We start from the raw sequence: 22,380 nt of genomic DNA on the forward strand, positions 1-22,380 counted from the left end.
TGACTTGCAAATTGAATCAGTTTAGAAAGGGATCCATCATCCGAAGTCAAAATAAGGTTAGATAATGCAGCATTAAAATTATATAAAGAGTAAACCAACTACCGAAATGATGTGTTGTAGAGTGCAGTACAGCCTTCACCTCAATCCAATTGAAATGCTGATATATAATCCCAAGAAAAGCAAATCTTGCAAGACATCCCAAAAATACACCTGAGTTGAAAGTTTCCTTTAAAAGAATGGACCAGAACACCATATAACTTCTACTCAACTCCAATCACCTGCAACAATAAGCTTTTTTCTTTGTGATTATTGGAAAAAAAAAAAAAAAAAGGTCACTAGTATGAATAGTTACGTGACGTCATGTAAGTACACATATTTCATATTTATATCAATAATCTTGTTTTTTTTTTTTTTACTGTTAAATAAGGACATAAAAGGGTTTTTTGTTAAATACAACTATTCTTTTTTATTATTATGACTTATAGATGAAAATAATTACGTTTTTATCATAAAAAGTCATCAAAATATTAATATGGATAATTCCAAAGGGGTCTTAGACTTTCTCTCACAACTGCATTAACATGATTCTGATATGTATGTTCTACATTTGAATTTTTTAAAATGAAGATTACTTGCAATGATTTCAAGCAATAATCTTATAAGAAAGAGATGCATAGCTGAAATATAGGCATGTGCAATATGTTTGATGGTTGAGAATGATGTAAATTTAAACTACAGTTCAGAGAGTTGATTCTGTATAACAGAGAAGATCTATATCAATCACAGGCAATGTTTGAAGTTTAGAATTCCAAATATTTTTTTTAGATTCCGGTATTGTTTCTATAGCTGTGCCATACTATGCAGTCCAAATATTTTAAATAGGTTAAAGCTAGAGAATCCCGTATGCACTTAACTACAAACTCTCCCACTATTAGATTAACTGTGTACCCCTAAAAAGGCTTACAAAGAAAATTATGCACTTTTTGCACTTTATTAAGTCACATTGGGTGTCTTATTCCACTGAATTCAATTCAATTACCTTTCGAGTTGTAGTCTAATTTCCCAATCATTGGGGTATCATATTAATCCTGGCTCAAATGAATAGATAAAATGCATCATGCAAATCATGCTGTTTCACTGCAACTTGTGCGCAAGGCAAAGTCAGGCTGTAGTCAAAGCAAAATCCATCGTAACATTAGGGCTCCTGTACTTAGAAAAGCTTTCCTGTAAACTACAGTATTACTCTTGATCCATAAGATACTTTTACCTAGAGTCACTTGTCTCTGCCAGTCTGTTGTTCATGATGCCCAAAGCTCCAACTCCACCCGAGAAGCCATTGTGTCGTGAGCTTCCACAAACTGTCCTGGGGTACCCATTTGCAGATTCTGAGAGCTGTTTCTGCATGATGGCCAGTGATATCTTGTTTGAGCAAGCCAAATCCCGCATGGAGATCATCTCACCAGAGAGCCTTCTTCCCTCCCGGTCATTATCGCAAGGTCCCTCGGAGTCATATGGCTGCCCAAAATGACCCTGTTTGAGGCGTGGGCCAGGGCGGATGGCATTGCGGCGCCCCAAGAAAGCACTAGCCTTGCTGCAGCGCTGGCAGCATAGGCAACTCATCTTGCTCAGCATCCAGTTGAGCACCTGCTTGATTACAATGGAAATCACATTGAAGAGTGAGTAGATGCAGCAGACGCCAGTCAGGATTAAAAGGAAGTTAGCCAACCGGTAAAGGCCCTGGTAGCTGTAGGCTTTGCTCTGGCTGCTCACCAGGTCTCCAAAACCAATAGTGCTGAAGGTGACAAAGCAGAAGTAGAGGGAGTCGAGGTAGGCCCAGCCTTCTATGGGTGTGTACATGGCTGAGGCACAGCAGGAGATTATGATAGCTGACAGGCCCAGGATCAGCATAACATGGTAGACAGAGGGCTTCCAACCTGGAAGAGTGCTGGCTGCAAAGTCCTGGCAGATTCCTGGTGGGAGAAGGCCACTAGTGCGCAAGCGACGTAGCCTAAAAGCTTTCATCACCACAGCTAAGACGGTGATAATACGTTCTAGGAAAAGGTTAAAGAACAGAATAGTGGCCGCGCACCCAAGGAGACCATAGAAGATCAGAAACACTTTGCCAGCTACCGTCACTGGGGTTGTCATCCCAAAGCCTAGGGGAAAGAGACAGCAAAACAGAGATTCAGCAAAAACTGTTATATATGCACACTTGCACCCTATTTTTTTTTTTTTACATTTTAAATCTGATACATTCATATGATTATTTTCATCCTTGTTTCATATGAAATAATTTTAAAACCAAATATGGGAGATTTTAGAGAAAGACTAAAGATTAAACATTTGGTTTATTTTGTGCATTGCAGAAATACCGTTGAATAATAGACTTCTTAGAAATTCATTATTTTACATTTCCAAAAAAACAACAACACACAAGGTCACTTATAATTTGCTTGTAATTTTCAAGAAACAAGCAGAAATTATGTAGTTTGTTGCACTTTTATATGTTATGATCAAGAATTTCACTTACTGGTTATGAAGAATCATAGAAAAACAATATGTATGACAAATTACAAATGCTTGGGCAATAAGAAATACTATAATTAAACAAAATATGCAGCTGGATTTTAACAGAATCCATAGTAAATATAAGCAGATGCTAACCATTAACAACTGGGGAAATATTGAAAATTAATAAGAATATTTTTTATCACATTTGTTGACGGAGAGCACAAGAGACCGAGAAAGAAAGAAAAAAGAGAAAAAGAGAACTGATGCACCAGCAGTAAAGGAAAGGTGTTTGCCAGGAAAACTTACATGCACAAGTGCACACAGACAGTCAGACAGACACACACACAAATGTATGTGGACACCTGACCATCACACCCATATGTGGGCCTTCCCCAAACCAAGGCTATTAATCATTAACAAAAATTATCATGAAAACTAAAATGATTAGTGAAAAAAAATTTTCTTTAACTGAAATAAAAATTAAAAAAGCATCTGGCAGGAATTTCTAAATTTGAGAAAATGTCCGGGATTCGGCTTTAGTTTGATTATGATGTGCTTATGGTCTAATAGTACATCATGTGTGCGCATATTTGTGTTGCTTTAACCCCTTTCTGTAATTCCCGCGTTCTTGCACACCAATTATAAAAGGCTTGCAGCAACTCTTGGCCAAATTACTGCCTCTCAACCATTAGCCTACTCTCAGTGAACACATGAAGGCAAAGCGCTGTTGTTTACGGCATCAAATAGTTGCTTGACAATATCAGCAAATGACAGCTGTCCTGAATTGAAACAATGCCCATGGCCATATAAGGTCATTTTTAATTTTATGTTATCACATTGCTTCCTATTACATGGTTATTCAAATGTGTAAATGATGCCAGAAGGTACAGTCATAGCATCTGATATTTAATTTTATTCCATGGACATTCAAAAGAATGTATGAAAAAATGTAAAGTCTGGCCTTCTTGTCTGACATTAGTGCCTGACCTCACTAATGCTCTTGTGGCTGAGTGGCTTAATGCCTGCATAAAGCTGTATTCGGGGTGTAACTCAATTCCAGTGTCTGTATCTGTTTAATTTTTCAATTTTCAATTCAATTCAATTTATTTGTATAGCGCTTTTTACAATAGACATTGTCTCAAAGCAGCTTTACAGAAATATCAACATGGTATACAGATATTAAAGGTGCGAATTCATCCCAACTGAGCAAGCCACTGAGTGGCGACGGTGGCAAGGAAAAACTCCCTAAGATGTTTTAAGAGGAAGAAACCTTGAGAGGAACCCGACTCAGAAGGGAACCCATCCTCGTCTGGGTAACAACAGTTAGTGTGAAAAAGTTCATTATGGATTTATATGAAGTCTGTATGGCGTTAGGAGCAACCGTAGTCCCAGCAGTCTGGAATTAAAGAAGATTTGAGCTCCATCCAGAGGCAGAAAGGATCTGGATCTCTAGTATCTCCATAAATTCGTGTGGAGCTCGGCAAAAGGAGAGAGGGAGAAAAAAGATAATTATGACTGCGAAGTAGTAGAACAGAATCTAGTCAGGGTAGGCTTGAGTAAACAAATACGTTTTAAGCTTAGACTTAAACACTGAGACTGTGTCTGAGTCCCGAACACTAATAGGAAGACTGTTCCATAACTGTGGGGCTCTATAAGAGAAAGCTCTTCCCCCTGCTGTAGCCTTCACTATTCGAGGTACCGTCAAATAGCCTGCATCTTTTGACCTAAGTAGGCGTGGCGGATCATATAAAACCAAAAGGTCGCTTAGATATTGTGGCGCGAGACCATTTAGTGCTTTATAGGTTAATAAAAGTATTTTATAATTAATGCGAGATTTTACTGGGAGCCAATGCAGTATTGATAATATCGGTGTGATATGGTCGTATCTTCTAGTTCTAGTTAGGACTCTAGCAGCTGCATTCTGGACTAACTGGAGCTTATTTATATTCCTACTAATAATAATATTACTACTAATAAAAATACTACGAATAATTTGACCTAGGGGTAGCATATATAAAGTAAAGAGCAGTGGGCCTAAAACAGAACCAGTGCTTCTTAGTGCTTCTTTTTTTTTTTTTTTTTAAATCGCTATTCATATTCAGAATTATCCCAGAAGTGGGTGTGAACCAGAAGGTGTCCAGAATTTTTTCTTTTTTCCCCCTTGTTTGTTTGTATTTTATGTGAATTGTATCACTATGCCCTGGAACTACTGTAAAACACTATAAAAACAAGGCTGGAGGAAAAAATGTTCATTTTTCCAAAAAAGAACATAACCTTATTCAATTCCTAAATCAGTTGTCCTGTGGACCTTTCTGGCAAGCTTTCTATCTAATGTGACTGAGTAAGCAAGCTAACTATGTTTCAAAATAGGCTTGTGTGATAAAATTATTTAATAATTTCTATACGATATTACACTGCCACAATATCCAGTGGTGCGCAACATCAAAGAACGCAGCGTTGCGTAGGCATTCTTCCATAATATCTCCTAAGTCGGGATCCCAAAAGAGATTCCACCAGGGCACGATGTTTATGTCATGGACACTACACGAGCTTTACAAATGATTAAGGACTAAACCAATTTTCACAGATGGTCTGGTAGGGTGGTTTAATCAGACACTAAAAAACATGATTTGTAAGTTTGTTCACGAGGATGTGTGAAATTAGGATAAGTGGCGCAACCCCTGTTATATGCAGCATTAAGTCCTGCAAGCCTCCACAGGATTTTCCCTATTTTAATTATTGTATGGGTGCAAGCCTCATGATGTATTTGAGATCATTAGAGAAAATTAGAAGAAGGTTCTAACAGTAAAAATAAAATGCAGTATGTTCTGGACTTGAGAGCAAGACTCCACACCTTAAGTCACCTAACACATAAGAATTTGCATGAAGCCCAAGAATGACAGTCCTGACTGTATGATGGGGTACCCGACTATGGGAATTTGCACAGAGATATGGTACTTGTTTTACTACCCATGTTGAGCTCTAAATTACTTGCAAAGTGCCAGGGACCCTTTGAAGTCACAGGGTGAGACAGAGAAGTCATCTATGAGGTCAGGCGAATGGATAGAGGCGATGCACTTCAATCTCCTGAACCCATGGACAGAGGCGGTTCTTGTGGCTCTGGTGATGGTGGTTCCCAAGACGGAAGTGCTGGGACAGGAGGCAAGTCTAAAAAGTGTAGCCCAATTTCCCCCCGTCCCCTGTAGAGACCACCTTTCACAGTCCCAGAGAGCACAGGTTGCAAGGGGAATTTTCCAATGTGTTTTCAAATCTACCCGGTCACATGTACCTCATAGTGCACCACATTGAGACTCCTCCAGGTGTGCTTGTACACAGCCAGCCATACCGGTTCCCTGAACACAAAAAAAGTGGTTCGGGATAAACTCAAGGTAATGGGAGACATGGTAGTCCCACAGTGATTGGAGCAGTCTGGTGGTCTTAGTGACCAAGACCGATAGGTCCATCCATTTTTTTGTGGACTTTAGGAAACTCAGTGCAGTGTCTAAATTTGACGCATGCGGATGTCGGTGGAGGGGGAGTCAGATGGAGACTGGATAGTTCCCCAGCCTGGGTCGGGCAGGGGGGTGGTGGAGATGTGGCAAAAATCATTACATGACAGGCAATGAAATTAAACTATTCAAAAAAGCACTTCCATATTAAGTCCTCCTCTTGGTAGGTTTAGGAAAGCATTTTCTCTGTAACTCCCTCCGCCATACAGCTGTCCTTCACTCATTTTACTCTAAACTTAAATTAAGGTATTTTCACCACATTTCCTTTATTGGCTTATCTTTTTCCCCGAACTGATTAACAAGTAATCAGTTAAAGATTCACACTGAGATACTGTGTTGGCAAATTTGGCAAAGTTACAAATAAATTACTGGCTTATGCTTTTCTTTAATCTGTGTCAATTGTCATTTAATTAATTTTGCACATTTATTACATTTAAACAGTAAAACTATTTCAGAATTTGTATTGAGCAGTACCAATCTTGATGCAATATGTGAAAAGGATATGATGCTTTGTGCTATATTGTGATGCATTGTAATACATACAGTATATGAGGTAAACAATACCCAGCCCTAATATATACATATATACACATTGCCATCATGAAAATAAGGGGAGTACTGGCACATCTTTTTTCCAAGTTTAAGCACTGACAGAGATTAAAAAGATGACAAATTGTATCATAAATGCTTTTTAAGACATTATTGATGTGTTGTCTTAATACGGTTAATGATACCTAGTTAGATCAAACAAACACACTGACTTAGATATTCTAGCATTCTTGCTATTCCATCTTCTTGATCTTGAGTCTCATTCTGTTCTCACCTAGTCAATTATTCTACTGCTGCATATGTTTTTGAAGGGCCGTGCAACCTGCATTCATAAGTGCGACAGCATCGGCATGGAAAAGCATCCAGGGGTGAGGCATTTGCAGGTCTGCCGTTGCTGTGTCCATGCAAAGGATGAACAGTAAGGGCCAAGGTCGGAGCCTTGGTGTCAGCGCACTGTGAAAAGTCAATGCGGTTTCTAAATTTGATGCATATCCAATGCCAAACATTGACAAAATGCTCGATCGATTAGGTGCATCTCGCTTTTATTTGACGCTGGATTCGACACTGGATATTGGCAGTTCTCCTTGACTACCCTATCTCATGAGAAAACAGCCTTTTTTACTCTTTTTGGTTTACACCAATTTGTCACCTTTCCTTTTGGGTGATTCAGGGGCCCAGCCATGTTCCAACGACCCATGGACAGAATCCTCTGCCCACATGCCGCTGCTTACCCAAACCCAAAGAAGTGTGCAATTGGTGGAAGCATGGTATCTGGGCTTCCACTTGGGCCATGGGCAGGTGTGTCCCTAATTGGCTTGCCGAGACCCAAGACCAAAAAAAATGAGGTGAGACTGAGGCTGGTTGGCTATTATCGTAGGTTTGTGCCTAATTATTCAGATGTCACTGGCCTGCTGACTGATTGCACTAAAAAGGAAGCACCAGATCTGCGCCAGTGGATGGAGCAGTGCCAGCAGGTCTTCACGCTGACAAAAGCTGCACTTTGTGGTGGACCACGCTTCCATTCTGCCAACTTTACTCTCCCCTTTGTTTTGCAGACAGACATGTCGGACAGGGGGCTGAGGGCCGTGTTCTCCCAGGTGGTGGGGAGGGAGGAGCACCCCTTGCTGTACATCAGCTGCAAGCTCTCAGTGTGTGAGAACAGTACGATCGAAAAGACGGTCTCTCCATCAAGTTTGCAGTCCTCACCCTCCAATACTATCTGTTGGGATGGGCCTGTCTGTATGTGCACACATGTGATTTTGGTATAGAAATAAAAAGCTTTAAAGCAAATTTCCATAACATTAAAATCCATTTTGAGTTGTGTTAGGCCTTTCTCCCATGTCCTTATTCTCCTGGTAACACACACACACACACACACACACACACACACACACACACACACACACACACACACACATATAAAGGAACTCCATTAGTGATTTTTTTTAGTGTTTCAAGCCTGTAATGCTCGACAGGGTTCATGCTGCAAATATGGTAAAGTTGTAACCCATTAATTCAAACTTAAAACCACTAAACGTATGTTTCTGTCATCTGTCCATTTATGTAATTTGTACTTTTATTACACAATCTGTGTATCAACTATGTATCTATCAACTTTTAGTTTTTCCACCAAACACATTTTAGGGGAAAAATTATCCACTTCATTCACATTCATTACACCCACAAGTGAGTCTTTAACATGACTGCTCATGATATAGTACAAGGGTGTCGCTAAAGCAGGCTAAAAGATATTATACCAAAAGGAGCTCAGATCTGACACCTGACATGATTGATACTGTTAGGCTGCATGAATCTTCAAATCTGGGGTTGTTACATCTAGCCCACAGCATCATTTCAAACCATTCAGTGTTTTTTCTTACCACTACTAGCAGTGCTGTTGCACTGTTTCAATAAAAATCTAAAATAATCCTCTTCAAAACATTTATTAATTACATTTTTTTCTATCTTTGAAAGGCAGGGGTGGGCTTAGCCCTGCTAACCCACTGTTATTAGCCACCCCTGTACAGGATCAAACTGACCTTGCAGTAGCTCATCATTAAAAAATGGCCCTTTACTTTTGAAGTCATGAAGTCTGCAAAGAGCTTCCAGGCTCTGTCCTTCTGTCCTAATGATGGTCTCAATTAGCACAGGCCACAAGCATCGAATTTCTATGAGCTAGGTGCATGACTCTCTGTGATTTTTAGAGGAATTAGGGACAAGAAAGTATGTAAGACAGTAGATAAGAGAAAGAACTTCACAGGTCAACATCTGTCAAAGGGAACTTGTATATGTGAAAAAAGTGATTAAGTCCCTAATTTAACATGAGATTTCTAACAACATAGAAAGTTGGAATGAACTTCCCATGCATTCCATACCTTAAAGAAGAACTCAAATGACAAGCTATAAGTTCAGGCCTGCATTAAGATTACACAGGGTCCCACTAACCTATCCTGGTACCCTATTTTACTTAAAATGCTAAATTTCAGGCACAGGTGGCTGTATTATTAATATATATATATATATATATATATATATATATATATATATATATATATATATATATATATATATATATATATATATATATATATATATATATATATGTATGTATGTGTGTATATATATATATATATATATATATATATATATATATATATATATATATATATATATTTATATATATATATATATATATATATATATATATATATAGGCTACAGGACACCAACCAAGTTTGGATGTTTGCTTGAATTTAGGGACATTACAGAGATTGTGAACTGTATTTACTGGCATTGTTCTCTGACCAGAATTTTTGAAACATTACTACTAACATTTCTGCATTTCTAACATGGGACTGTCAAAACAGGTCTATTAAACACCAATATAAATTCAGAGCAACACTGTTTATAATGTTTACATTTATAGCATCACAAGCATCGGTTATAAAAGTGCATTTAAAGCAGGGTCACATCAGCATTTTTGTATACCCTTGACAGGTGTAAACTAAAACTTAATTTTTAATGTAACATTCTCTCTAATACACTTAAAAACAGTAACCTAGGCTCTGAAACTACAGTATGCCTATTATATGACATTTACCGGAAAAAGGTATAACAAACTATTCAGCTGTATGTATAACATAGTTTTGCACCGCTTTAGAGCATCTTACCATTGGATGCTCTTCTTCCTGGCCTTATGACAGGTGAAATCTTTGATAACGATAATCTCTAACCATTCCACATATATGTATATATATATTTTTTAATTAAAGACAGTTTAGGAAAGAAGTGCTCTCCTGATGAATTGGTAATAGGCAATGTGAGGTGGGGCTACAACCACATTTGCAAAAATATTTTGCAGATTGCCTGAAATTATTCAAGACCGAAAGTCTTGTTATGTGCAAAAGGCAAATCAATGTCAGTATGTATTCACTACGTGGTTATTTGTTTGTATTTCAGCTTTTTCTGGCTATAATTAGGTGACTTCTTACTCGTCAATCATGCAGAAGCTGACATGAATGCATACAGACAGCAGACATGGTGGACAGCCTATAGGTAATATTTATATGGGCCTATAAGTTTACATAATCATGTTTTTGATAAAATCACCACTAATCAATCAGAGTCACTAATATGGGGTAGCACAGCATATAAACACACTACATGATTTCAGGAGCGCCTACTCTACATAAAACACCAATGTACCAATGGCACCCCTGGCAAGTTGCCTATGTTACCTATAGCAGAAACCACTACTGCTTTTTTTCTCTGCTATATGTGATTAATTAATATTAATATTAATTAGTTGATTCATAAGTGCTCTTGGGATGTTATGTGACTTTATGTTGTCCATGAATTGTTATATTATGTAGTATAGCTAACAACAAAAACAAAAGAAAAAATCAGTAGAAATCTATTTAATCTAACAATTAGGATACAGGGATTGCCACTTTCAGATTTCATTCAATTGAAAGGAAAAACAGTAATTTGCTATTGCTTCTATACACAGCATTTGATATTTTATAACATGACAAAAAACAAACCAACAAAATTAAAGTGCAAACCAAATAAAATGTTGTAGGGGAAAGAAAAAGAAAAAAATTAGAATAACCTGGTTGTACAAGCGTGCACACCACTTAACTCGTGTTGTTTATGCACTTTTTGCTTGTAATACAGCACTTAGTCTTTTGGCTACAACATATGCCAGCAAGAAGTGTCAAATCTAACACTGTGCAAATAATGTTGATGGTAATTTTAATTGGCCTGCTTTAGACAATGATATCAAGTAATACTTTGTAAGCTCTTTGCAGACCATAGCTTCAGCAGTCATGTAAAACCAAGATGATGTCAAGAAACTCTTATGGAAACAGATCTTTATTCTAATCAGAATCACTTTCCTGATGGCAGTTGTATGGCAATTACTTTTGAACATGAGTTTGAATGTGATTGGATGGATTGATTCTGAGCAAGGTCTTTGTTGTATATCAAGGAGCTAACTCTGGGCTTCATTTCCGAGCAGCCATTGCACAATATTACTGTCACATGACTACCAGCACTTGTATCATGTTTTTTGTTTAACGAGCACTCATATATATAGCCACTGTTTGCACCGCTTCTTTGTCTCACGTAATTGTCTTTCCAGGCTTTTGTCCATGCTTTGATGTTTGGTTTTGCCACAGTACTTTGCCTTGTGTTATTGTGTCTTTGTATGTATGTATGTATGTATGTATGTATGTATGTATGTATGTATGTACGTATGTATGTATGTATGTATGTATGTATGTATGTATGTATGTATGTATGTATGTTTGTTTGTTTATTAAATGTTTGAAATCTGTGATTCCTTCCGCATCCATCTTTGTAATGTGACAGTCTCATTTTCCATTATAAAAGGATGTGCACACTTGTGCAACCAGGTTAGTGTAAGTTTATTCTTTTTCTTTTTTTCCCCACACAATATTGGTTTGTTTTTTTACTTGAATTTTGTTGGTTGCTACATCACATTAAAGTTGGAAAAGATCTGACATGATTTATCTTGGTTTCATTTGTGTATATCATAAAAACCATGGGTGTGTGGACTTTTTCTATCCACTGTACTTATCCTTAAGCAATTTTTCTGTGACAGAAAAAGTAGTGAAAGTTTATCAAGCCACAGATAACACCCATGATACTGGGGAAAGTGAGCCATTTTAGATTCAGTTTTTGCTACTCCTATCCCAGTTTTTGCTACTTCAAACTTTGATAGCAACTGCACATGGCGAATGGAGCTTTGGTCCTGTTCCTGAAAAAGAAAAGGAAAAATAAATAGCAGGTTTGGGATGTGTTACACTGAATTATGCTGCTGTACTAACTTTTGGTAACATCTCTTGATTTCAGTGATATTGTTTGTGCAATAAAATGTTTCTTACTCTCTGTGGAGAAACCTTCAGCTTTTTAGTGTTTTGTTAGGCTTAAGTAATCCTAGCTATAAAGAACTAGCATACTGGATGTCACCGCACCACAGTCACACAAGTGGATGGGTTTATTTATATCTTTCAGGTGTATGTAACAAAATTAATATGCTCGCTAGAGTAACTTTATTAAATGTGCCCACTTCCCAATAAGGGAGTTATTAAAGTAAAACATGTGACAGCATATTTCAAAATACTTTGATAAAGTCTCTTGAATTTGTAAAGCATTCTGGCTTTATAAACACAGAGAGAAAATGAACCTATTCTGGAACATTTTAAAAATATTTCTCATATTGTTTTTATTGAATATTCAGCCTTTGTTGTCTAAAATTAGCCAAACTAAAATTATTTTAGTATTTTTATTTTATTTGCCAAAAGTTGAAAAGTCTGTAATTAAATCAAAATTAGCTGCCATAGTTAGATGTCTGCTTGGATGAGCTATTCTAGGCTTCTACAATTACAATATTGCATATATCTGCCCCATCTGTGCTTCACTAATAATTTTATACTATGGCAATTCTGTTTCATTTTGAAATACCATTGCTATTTTCTACTATATTCCCAAGCCTCCATTCTCTCCATCTTGTTTCACTCTTTTTGAGAAATCCTGAAAAGTTATTTGTTGAAGTCAGATGGCTTAGAAATGCCAGTTAAAAAGGGAAGGGAACGTCTCATGCCCAAGCGAGTGCTCAGTCAAATGAAAGGTGTGTGTTCCAAAACCAGGGTGTGGTCCATACACTAGAGATGAGCGATGCTGAGCAGAGGTGACTTAAATTCACACACATCTACACACACACGCATATCTGCACACACATCTGCACACACACACACACACATAATGTGCTGCAGTCACAGAAAGACGACTAGAATGGAGGAGAAAGCAAATTCATGAAAAGTCGATAGCTGACAAAGAATAACAGTATGAACATGGGGATTTATGACCTTATTTACTGCAGTTTAAACAACCCTGAATATGACATCAGGAGGGTGCTATGCACAAGAGGCCCAAGTGTGCAAGAGACTAAGGAGCACATCAGCACACGAGACTTCTAACTGACAGTAACAGAAATACTTAAAATAATTTAAATAGCAATTACACTGCATAATGTGCTTGGTGTCTACTATCAACTCGGTAAAATGTAGCAGTGTTGGGTAAGTCACTTAGAAACAGGATCCTTTCAAAATGCAAGATACTCATAGTTTGAAGTAGTTAAGCTACACCTTTAAAAAAGTAATTAGCTACACTACAAGTTACTAAGAAAATGTAGCTAACTATATTGAAGCTACTTAAATGGGAAACACTTTTAGTATGTCATGATTGTGAATCATCTTATGAATAACTGTGTATAATTCTGCATAAAGAAATGAAACAATTTAAAGATAATTCAGAACAATTATGAATTTATAGTCTTTTTATTTATAGAACATCCAAAGATACAATTAATACTCACTGTATATTAATAATATTACTACTACTTCTAATAATAATTTTAGTAATATTACAATATTAATAATATTAATACTACTAATAATAACAATAATAACAATAATGTAATTAAATCCAGAAATATAATAATAAACTTTATTTTATAGAGCACCTTTAAAAGCAGCTTCTCAAAGTGCTGTACACAAAATAAGCAGTACAGAGGGGGAAAAAAGCTCAAATATAGCCTAGTCATTTTAAATAATGTGCACATTATGCTATTTAAAATTAAAATTTAAAATGAGAATCGCACTCACCTCTGTGTCCTTAAATTTGTGCTTGAGCTCTTGGACATTGACAGTATTTTATCTTTGGTTTACAAAGATTACATATAAAGGTGTAAGATTTGTTGTTCAATTCCTTAAGGCACATTAGATGAATCACGCTACATTACTGGAAAAGCTACACTAATTTTAAAGTAGCTGCGCTACTGTCACGCTACTAAACATTGTAGTTAAGTTAGTAGTGTCGCTACTTTTAGTTAGCTACTCCCCAACACTGATATGTAAATATATTTTTTCTGTTTTCATGTCAAACCATTTTCTTTTCCCACCATTCAATTCACTCCTAATTCATCTTTTTTGTAATTTGTCTCCTGATTTTAGCCTTTTCAGTTGCTGTTGAATAATCCATCCATCCATCCATCCATCCATCCATCTTCTACCGCTTACTCCTTTTCAAGGTCACGGGGGAACCTGGAGCCTATCCCAGGGAGCATCAGGCACGAGGCAGGGTACACCCTAGACGGGGTGCCAATCCATCGCTGGGCACAATCACACACATTCACACACTCATTCATACGCCTTGGACACTTTGGACATGCCAATCGGCCCATCATGCATGTCTTTGGACTGGGGAAAGAAACCGGAGTCCCTGGAGGAAACCCCCACAGCATGGGGAGAACATGCAAACTCCGCACACACAGGGCAGCAGCGGGAATTAAACCCCCAACCCTGGCAGTGTGAGGCGAACGTGCTAACCACTAAGCCAACGTGCTCCCATTAATATTATTATTCAGCTGCTAAATAATATTTTTATTAGTGTAGATGTGAGTCAAAATCTCTTCTACTTCTACCTCTGATAAATTCCTTTTATTTCACTGTTTTTCCTTATTTTATACCTTCAGTTTTCTGTGAGCTTTACCTTTTATGGTACTTTTTATGGCACTAAATTTAAATGAGCTGTGACATGCATGTGCTTTGCACTTCAGTGGTGAATTAGAGTTCAACATACACAAGTGAAGACAAAGAAAATCAGTGTTAGCTATAAATGTGACAAATGTTTTGTTCCTTTTGGCTTATGAAAACATAAAAATACATTTTCACATAATGCTGAAATTGTGTAAGTAAAAAGAAACAATTTATCATACAAATCTATCAAAATAAAAATGAGAACAAACAGCCTGATCCAAAAAGGCTGTATTTCCAATGAAAACAGTAAGAGAGAGCTTGTAACATCCAGCCCAAACAATTCCATGCCAGACCACCAGAGGGCACACTCTCCTGAACTTTAAACATCTTCCTTGATCATCTTGCTCATTTCCTTTATAACTGATATTATAAGTACATGGACTTATAGTCAGGTTGCTAAGCCTTACAGTTTAGCCATCATCCTAGTTTGTGCTAAGCTCTTGATATTTGTATTGTTTACATGTGTATGACCCTTGTCTGTTTTTTGTCTTTGTCTGACCCTCTGGATTTGTCTATGCTTTTAATCAGGGCCGGCGCTACCTATAGGCAGTGTAGGTAATCGCGTAGTCCACCTTTCAAGATGGGCAGCAAAAAACAAGACTCTTTGTCCATTGGATATAGATGAATTGTCACTCACCTGTAGTGAAACCAATCTATGTCACCGTTTTAAAGTAGGTCCTACGCTCGGATTGTATGAAGAGATAAGGTACGTTGAAAAAAATGCAAAAATGTAGCTTTTCTGCAGCTGACTGACTTTGAGTCAGTGACTAATGATGGTGCAGAAATGAGCACATCCTTCGGGGGCTGCTGAGCGAAAGGCTAAACAGGCACGCAAAGAAAGCTTAGCTTGTGATGCAGGTATGCGAGTTGTCATCATCTATTTTGGAGTGATTGTATTGTATTCTAAAAATAATCTGGAGCCTTGTTCTGTCCATTAGCGTCACTTGCCGGGTTATTCTGAGTCCAAAAGATCATGTCAGGAGCTGACTAGCAAAATACTACAGTAAAAGTAAAGAAGTTTGTATAAAGTCAGCAAACACACTAGAGCATTTTTTACATTTTTTATTTTTTTTTAAAAAGCTGTTTGTATATCTTTTAAATTCCACCGATGTGTACATTATTGCTCTAACATAATGCTTCATTTTAGTTTTTAAATCATAAATACTGTTATATTTAATGGAAAAATAAGCATACAATTTTATGAAGAAATTAATTATTCTTTCTGCTCAGTAGTTTGTCTCTTTCACTTCCACTAGCAGTTGATTTCTGCATAGAGTGCATATTTAAGGTATTGTACTGCAATATATCATATGACTACATTTATAGTCTATACTCGTGCAATAGGAGGGGGGAAATCCTGTCCATACCCAGCTAGGAAAAAAAAGATAAATGCACTGATGATCATTTACTGAAGTGGTGTACAGGAAATGTTCATCTGTAATTATATTATGTAATGTTGTCTTTATTTTACTGTCCATTTTACTGTATAGAGTAGGCAAAACGGTTAATTGTCCTGAATAGTTGGTGGGTGTGTAACTGTAAGTAAATTACTGAAAAAACTACTGCAAAATAAAAAATCCCAGCTGCCTTGAAATTTTTAGTCAGTGTGGCTTTATGAGTACTGTCTAATTCAATTATAATACACTAACTTAAAAAAAAAGTTAACATTTTAAAGTAATGGTAAAAAACATGTCGTGGGAGGGGTGCGGGCAGGGGGGGGGTCCAACATAAATTTTGCCTAGGACTTCCAAATGTCTAGAACCAGCCCTGCTTTTAATATTTGGATCATTGACATGGCCTGTTTCTTTGACCATGTTTTTGGATTGTGTTGTGGACTGTATATGCTCTCTGATTTTTTGGTATCTGACTTGATACATTTTTGACCATACCCTTTGTCTGAATACACCTTGTATAACTTTGTATAACCTCTCTAAGAGCCCTGTGACACAGAAGGCTTCGCTGTGGATCTAGCAGAGATTTGCGATCTACACTCTGCCATCACCTCACAAAGCCAGCTGCCTAGAATCCCATGCCCAAATGCTTCAGCAGATGTCTGTGGTCACAGAGTTCATCCAGACCACTAAAAGGGAACCCAGAGCATAGAAATAGGCACATCTGGGAATGCTAATGAGTAATGTGGTAGCTTCTGCTAACCCAGAAGTCCGCAATACCCATACCCCTCGCTTTGCTTGATAAATATGATGGTTAATAAGGCACTCTGAGGATAAGCGGTATAGAAGATGGATGGATGGATGGATTGATGGATGGATGGATAAGGCACTCTGTGAACTCAAATCCCAACGGACTGTTTATTGTTGCTTGAGATTTCAACTATGTGAATCTCATGTCAGTGCTCCCTAAATTCCATCAGCATGTGGACTTTGCAGTGAGAGGGATGAATGCACCGGGTCTTGTTTACATAAACATCCCCAGTGCGTATCAGGCGGAGCCCCACCCCCACTTTGGCTACTCATACCACATCTCTATTATGCTAATCCCAGCATACAGACCACTTGTCAGATGCTCCAAATCTGTTCTGAAGGAACCATCTCCGTTCTTCAGGACTGTTTTGAGCACACTGACTATTACATGTTTAGGGAGGCTGCAACTGATAGCGACTCCACCAACTTGGAGGAATACACAGCATCAGTGACCAGCTATATCAGCGAGTGCATCGATGACGTCACTGTCTGCAAGACCATCACCACACGCTCCAGCCAGAAGCCGTGGATGAATGAAGGTACATGTGTTTATGAGGACCTGAAACTCTTACATCAGAGCAGATAACAAGGCAGCCTTAAGAACAGTGAGGGCCAAACTGTCCTGGGCCATCAGAGAAGCAAAGCATGCACATGCCAAGAAAATCCCCAGCCACTTCAAGTTGGTTGTTGGGGGGAATAGATTTACAATAACCTGCTTGCACAAGTGCAGACACCCTTTTATAATGGGGCATAGGCACAGAATTAATAAACAACATTCAAACTCATATTCAAAGCAATTATTTAACACCTGTCATCAATAAAGTGTTTCTGGTTAACCCCACATAAAGACCAGCTGTTTCTGTAGGATTTTCATGACATCATGACTGCTGAACTGTTTCATCTGACTGCTGAACCCATGACCTGCAAAGAGTGTACAAAGCATGAACAGGATCTCATTGGTGTAAGGTATCGAGGAGATGTAAGGTTGTAAGGTATTAGAAGAGGGATACAAAAGGATATCCAGAACATTATCTGTACCATGGAACACGGAAAGCCATCATGAACAAGGAGAAAATGTGGCACCACAGCAAGGCCCAATGATTTCATTAACGAGTTTGCATGCGCAAAGTCAAGAGAGATGTTCTCAAATGCTAAGGCTTATTTACCATCATTTCTGGACAAACATGTGACGCTGTTGTCGATTTGATATTTGTAGAACGGTTTTCTCTTTTAACTGGTTGCTCAGTTAGTCGCGCTTGTGAAGTTAGTGTAAGTTTTGCTGTTTGTGTTTTGCAGCTGTGTGTCTCTGTGGTGCTGAATTCACCTATTGATATGGTGCTTGCAACAGTCTTTCTTGGGCTTGCCTTATTTGGTATATCTCTACAATGATTTTTTTAGACATACTCTGTAATGGTTTTGCATGTAGTCCTAATACAGGCCATTTATGATAGAAATAATGATATTTAGCATTACATGTTGCATTGGCATGTGAAACATTCAGATTTGCGCATCAGTGTAAGGGCTAGAATGCATTTGTAGGCCCTTGTCTATCTATGGTATCAGGTTTTGTGGTTGGATGTTACTGTACATTTTTCTGTAGTATGTGAGGTGAACCTGTACTTTAGCTATAAGTTCATGTAAATCTATGGTCTTTATAACCAAAGTAAATTTCCCTTTTCTAACGTGTAAAGTTGGAGGACGGGGGACACTTCAAATGTGGTCACCACACTGTGTTAATCCGGGCCTGCACCACAGTGACATTACAAAAAACAGGACGTCCCTCCAAAAGATAAAACAAAACCTTACTATGGAGGATGCCAAGAGACCTACAGCAACATTAAAGTCATTACAGGAATATCTGGCACATACTCATCACTCCCTGCATCTCTTTTATTCTTCACATATCTGGGCTATGGGTTATGTGCTAGTCAATATAGAGGGAATTGTATATAGCTCTAAATATGAATCTATTTTTGCACAAAACCCGCAGTTAGACAGGCCTTCTTGCCTGAATGGGCAAATTCCCACAGCCATGCTCCAAAATCTAGTGGAAAGCCTTCCCATAAGATTGGAGGTTATTATGACAGCAAAGGGGGGACTAAAGCTGGAATGTGATGTTCAACAAAGTACATGAGTGTTATGGCCAGGTGTCCACAAACTTTTGGCCATATAGTGTATAACATTAAAAGGTGTGAAAAGATGAAATAAGATGTATGGTTTAATTTTATGAAGATCATTAAAACCTGCCATCTTAAAAGGGGTGTGTAGACTTTATAGACACTGTACAATGCGTTACTGTAACAAATCCAGGAGGGTGGATGCAGATACAGGCTTTCTTTATTTTTTTTTTAAACAAAGTGCAAACTGAACAAAAACGGCCAAGGCAAGGTTCAAATGGTAGACAAACAATAAAGGGTACAAACCAAGACTCAAACCAAGACTCAAACCAAGACTCAAACCAAGACTCAAACCAAGACTCAAACCAAGACTCTAACCAAGACTCTAACCAAGACTCTAACCAAGACTCTAACCAAGACTCTAACCAAGACTCTAACCAAGACTCTAACCAAGAGCCCACAATAACAGACAACTACTCACATCATCACAACAAACCACAATGAAATGCCAAACAAATACCAAGCCGATAAGATGCAAAAACACTGAACTTATAAATTGGGGCTAATCAAGGGAAACACAAGACAGGTGCGCACAGGAAATCGGTGGCATAACTACAGAAGAAATTCAAGATATGTGAAAGGTTGCCCTCTGGTGGTCTGGAGAGGAATTGTACATGGTGGACGTAACAAGCATAAAACTCAGATTTCACTCCACGAAAGACCTTCAGCTATTGTTTAGATATGTTTCATTTATGCATGAAGTTCTTTATGCATATACTTATCCCAACTACACTGTGATAGCTTACTACAGCTAGAGGTTTTAATGGCAGTAATGCATTGCATGTAAACCCATAACTCTAATTAGGTGAAGAAGAAAAACAAATCTGGTTTCGTTCTGCTTTCTACACCTAAAATGTATTCAGGGTAGATTATTCTTGAAATAGAAGCTAATCCTGCTGCTTTAATGTGCTTTGCATATAAAAAGTCTACACACCCCTGTTAAAACTTAATGTTTTGTTATGTAAAAAATTAAATCAAGATAAATCATATCAGATCTTTTTTCACATTTATTGTGAAAGAGTGGCCCACAAAATTCGGGGGGGGGGGGGGGGGGCGCATAAGTGTGCACACCCTTTTATAATGGGGCATGTCACTGTGCACAGAATTAACAAATCACATTCAAACTTATGTACAAAGTAAATACCATTCATCTGTCATCAATAAAGTGTTTCTGATTAACCCCAAATAAAAACCAGCGGACATCCTCTATGTTTCATCCAACTGCTAAAGCCATGGTCGGAAAAGAGCTTACAAAGCATTCACAGGATCTACACAGAATTTTCTAGTTTCTGTATACTTTTATTTCTTTTTCACTGCTTTTGTCCCTTGTCTGTTTGGCCTTTTTCTGCATTTGGATTTTGTAAACTTTTGTTTTGGACTTTCCTTCTAAACATGTTAATTACACACACATTCATCCTGCTTCTTATTCGTACACATTAGTGATTTGAGACAAGATGGGGATGCATAATATTATAAAACCAATATATTATCAGGATGAGTTCTCTACACCTACACAGTAAATTGCATGCGCACACAAAAGGACCAAAAGGCATCCTTGCTCCTTAGTGACCTATCAAACATGCACATGTTTTTTCACACTTGTTTTCTGGCAGCAGCATTGCAGCAGACTGTGAGCCTCAGGCTGTGTCCTGAACTTTAACAGCAGGGATATTTCCTAATACCCTGTCATTGGCATGCCTGAAAATGTGCACACTTCACTTGGTTTGTACTATGCCGTTGCAGTACCAAGGTGAAATGCATGTAAAACAGACTGTCCTCTTCTGAGATTCTGAGGGACAATGATAATGAATATGTAGGGTCAGAAGAGCAGCCAATTTGCCTGTAGCTTCAGCACTGATATAAACTACTAGGCTACATGTGTATTATTGTTGCAGTTCTAGAGAATGCATATTACATACTCCCATATACACATGATACACGTCTGATACCCATGGGTACTTGGTGTCAGAATGTTGCTTAATAAAATGAGGTATTGAAAAACTCAGATAGTATGCTATTCAGAGTTGGTTATTATACAATATTGTTCTTCTAAATCAACACTGAATAATCAAAAGTAAAAAAAAAACTTTAAAAACATATTTATTATTACTTCATTTCATTAGCGCTGTTCTTGTACTCTGCATAATGACAATAAAGTTGAATCTAATCTAATCTAATCTAACATATATATATATATATATATATATATATATATATATATATATATATATATATATATATATATATATATATATGATCAATCGATTTATACTGTAGGCGAACAAAACGAAGTAATGTGGAGCACAATGATCAGTTGAGCTGAATTTCATTGTCTCAAGAACTCATGCAACAGCATTTAACAACTTACCAATAGTTGACACAACCGTTGCCACAAAGTAAAATGCCCCCGTAAAATCCCATCGCGGTCGGAGGGCATCGGCACGGATTCCGGCGGCCGACGCGATTTCGTACTCGCGCAGGAAGGAGCTGAGGTCGTGCACGCTGATGTTGAAAGCGTCGCTGAAGTTGTGCAGTGTCCGATTCCAGCGCGCTCGAGCTAGCACCTCCGACGGCCGCTCGATGGCTGAGAAGACCGCGGCGCCGCACAGAAGGTATGCGAGGATGAGCAGCGCCAGCAGCACGAAGCGTCCGTTATCCTCGTTGATGTGCAGCGAGCGGCAGCCCGGGAGTCTTTGCCGTGCGGACATCGCGCACATTTCAGCACCACGAGCACGCGGGACAGCAAGCAGCTCCACCCCGGGGCGCACAACCACACCGGCCAGCACCAATGCCCCTGCTTTCCATCCTTCTAAAAGTCCTGACCACAACGCGAAACGTTACTGGGATTTTTTTTATTTAATTTTTTTTTTAGCGCAAAATCAAAAACAAAAATGAAATTCAGGGATTCTAAATTCTAAATTCTAAATTTTCTCCTCATGAACGATCAATAATAACACTCGTTTTCCCCCTCAGGGTGTCCTAAGTCGTTACTGCCATGGTATTTGCTATCAAGCTAATGTCTATGCTCAAATATTTGGTGACTATATTATTGAACACATTTCAGCACCAGCAGCCCGCGGGACAGCGACCAGCCATAGCGATCGCGTGCTTCCAGAAATCCCTCCCTAACAATGTTCATTTTTATACTGACATGACAAAATAAACGAAGTAATCACGTGTGGATTTATGAAATCATTAAAGTCATCCTCTGGGTGGGAAAAGTCATGTCGATGCGTCCTGGGGAGCTCAAAATGTGCAACGAATTCATTCATTAGTGAACAGAAATGTTGCATCAATGTCCAGCGAGGGGA

The 22,380-nt window shown here is 38.1% G+C and overlaps 1 protein-coding gene across 1 annotated transcript; it reads right to left on the bottom strand.

Moving 5' to 3' along the window:
• Positions 1–511: 511 nt before the first annotated feature.
• Positions 512–21,922, bottom strand: kcnk12 (potassium channel, subfamily K, member 12). Its single transcript, XM_053679525.1, has 2 exons — positions 21,438–21,922; positions 512–2,156 (listed from the first exon to the last, which is right to left on the bottom strand). Exons 1-2 carry the CDS (start codon positions 21,784–21,786, stop codon positions 1,264–1,266), a joined length of 1,242 nt encoding a protein of 413 aa, XP_053535500.1. The 5' UTR covers positions 21,787–21,922; the 3' UTR covers positions 512–1,263.
• Between the last annotated feature and the right edge of the window lie 458 nt (positions 21,923–22,380).

This window comes from Ictalurus punctatus, chromosome 3 (assembly GCF_001660625.3).
Source record: "Ictalurus punctatus breed USDA103 chromosome 3, Coco_2.0, whole genome shotgun sequence".
Taxonomy (NCBI): domain Eukaryota; kingdom Metazoa; phylum Chordata; class Actinopteri; order Siluriformes; family Ictaluridae; genus Ictalurus; species Ictalurus punctatus.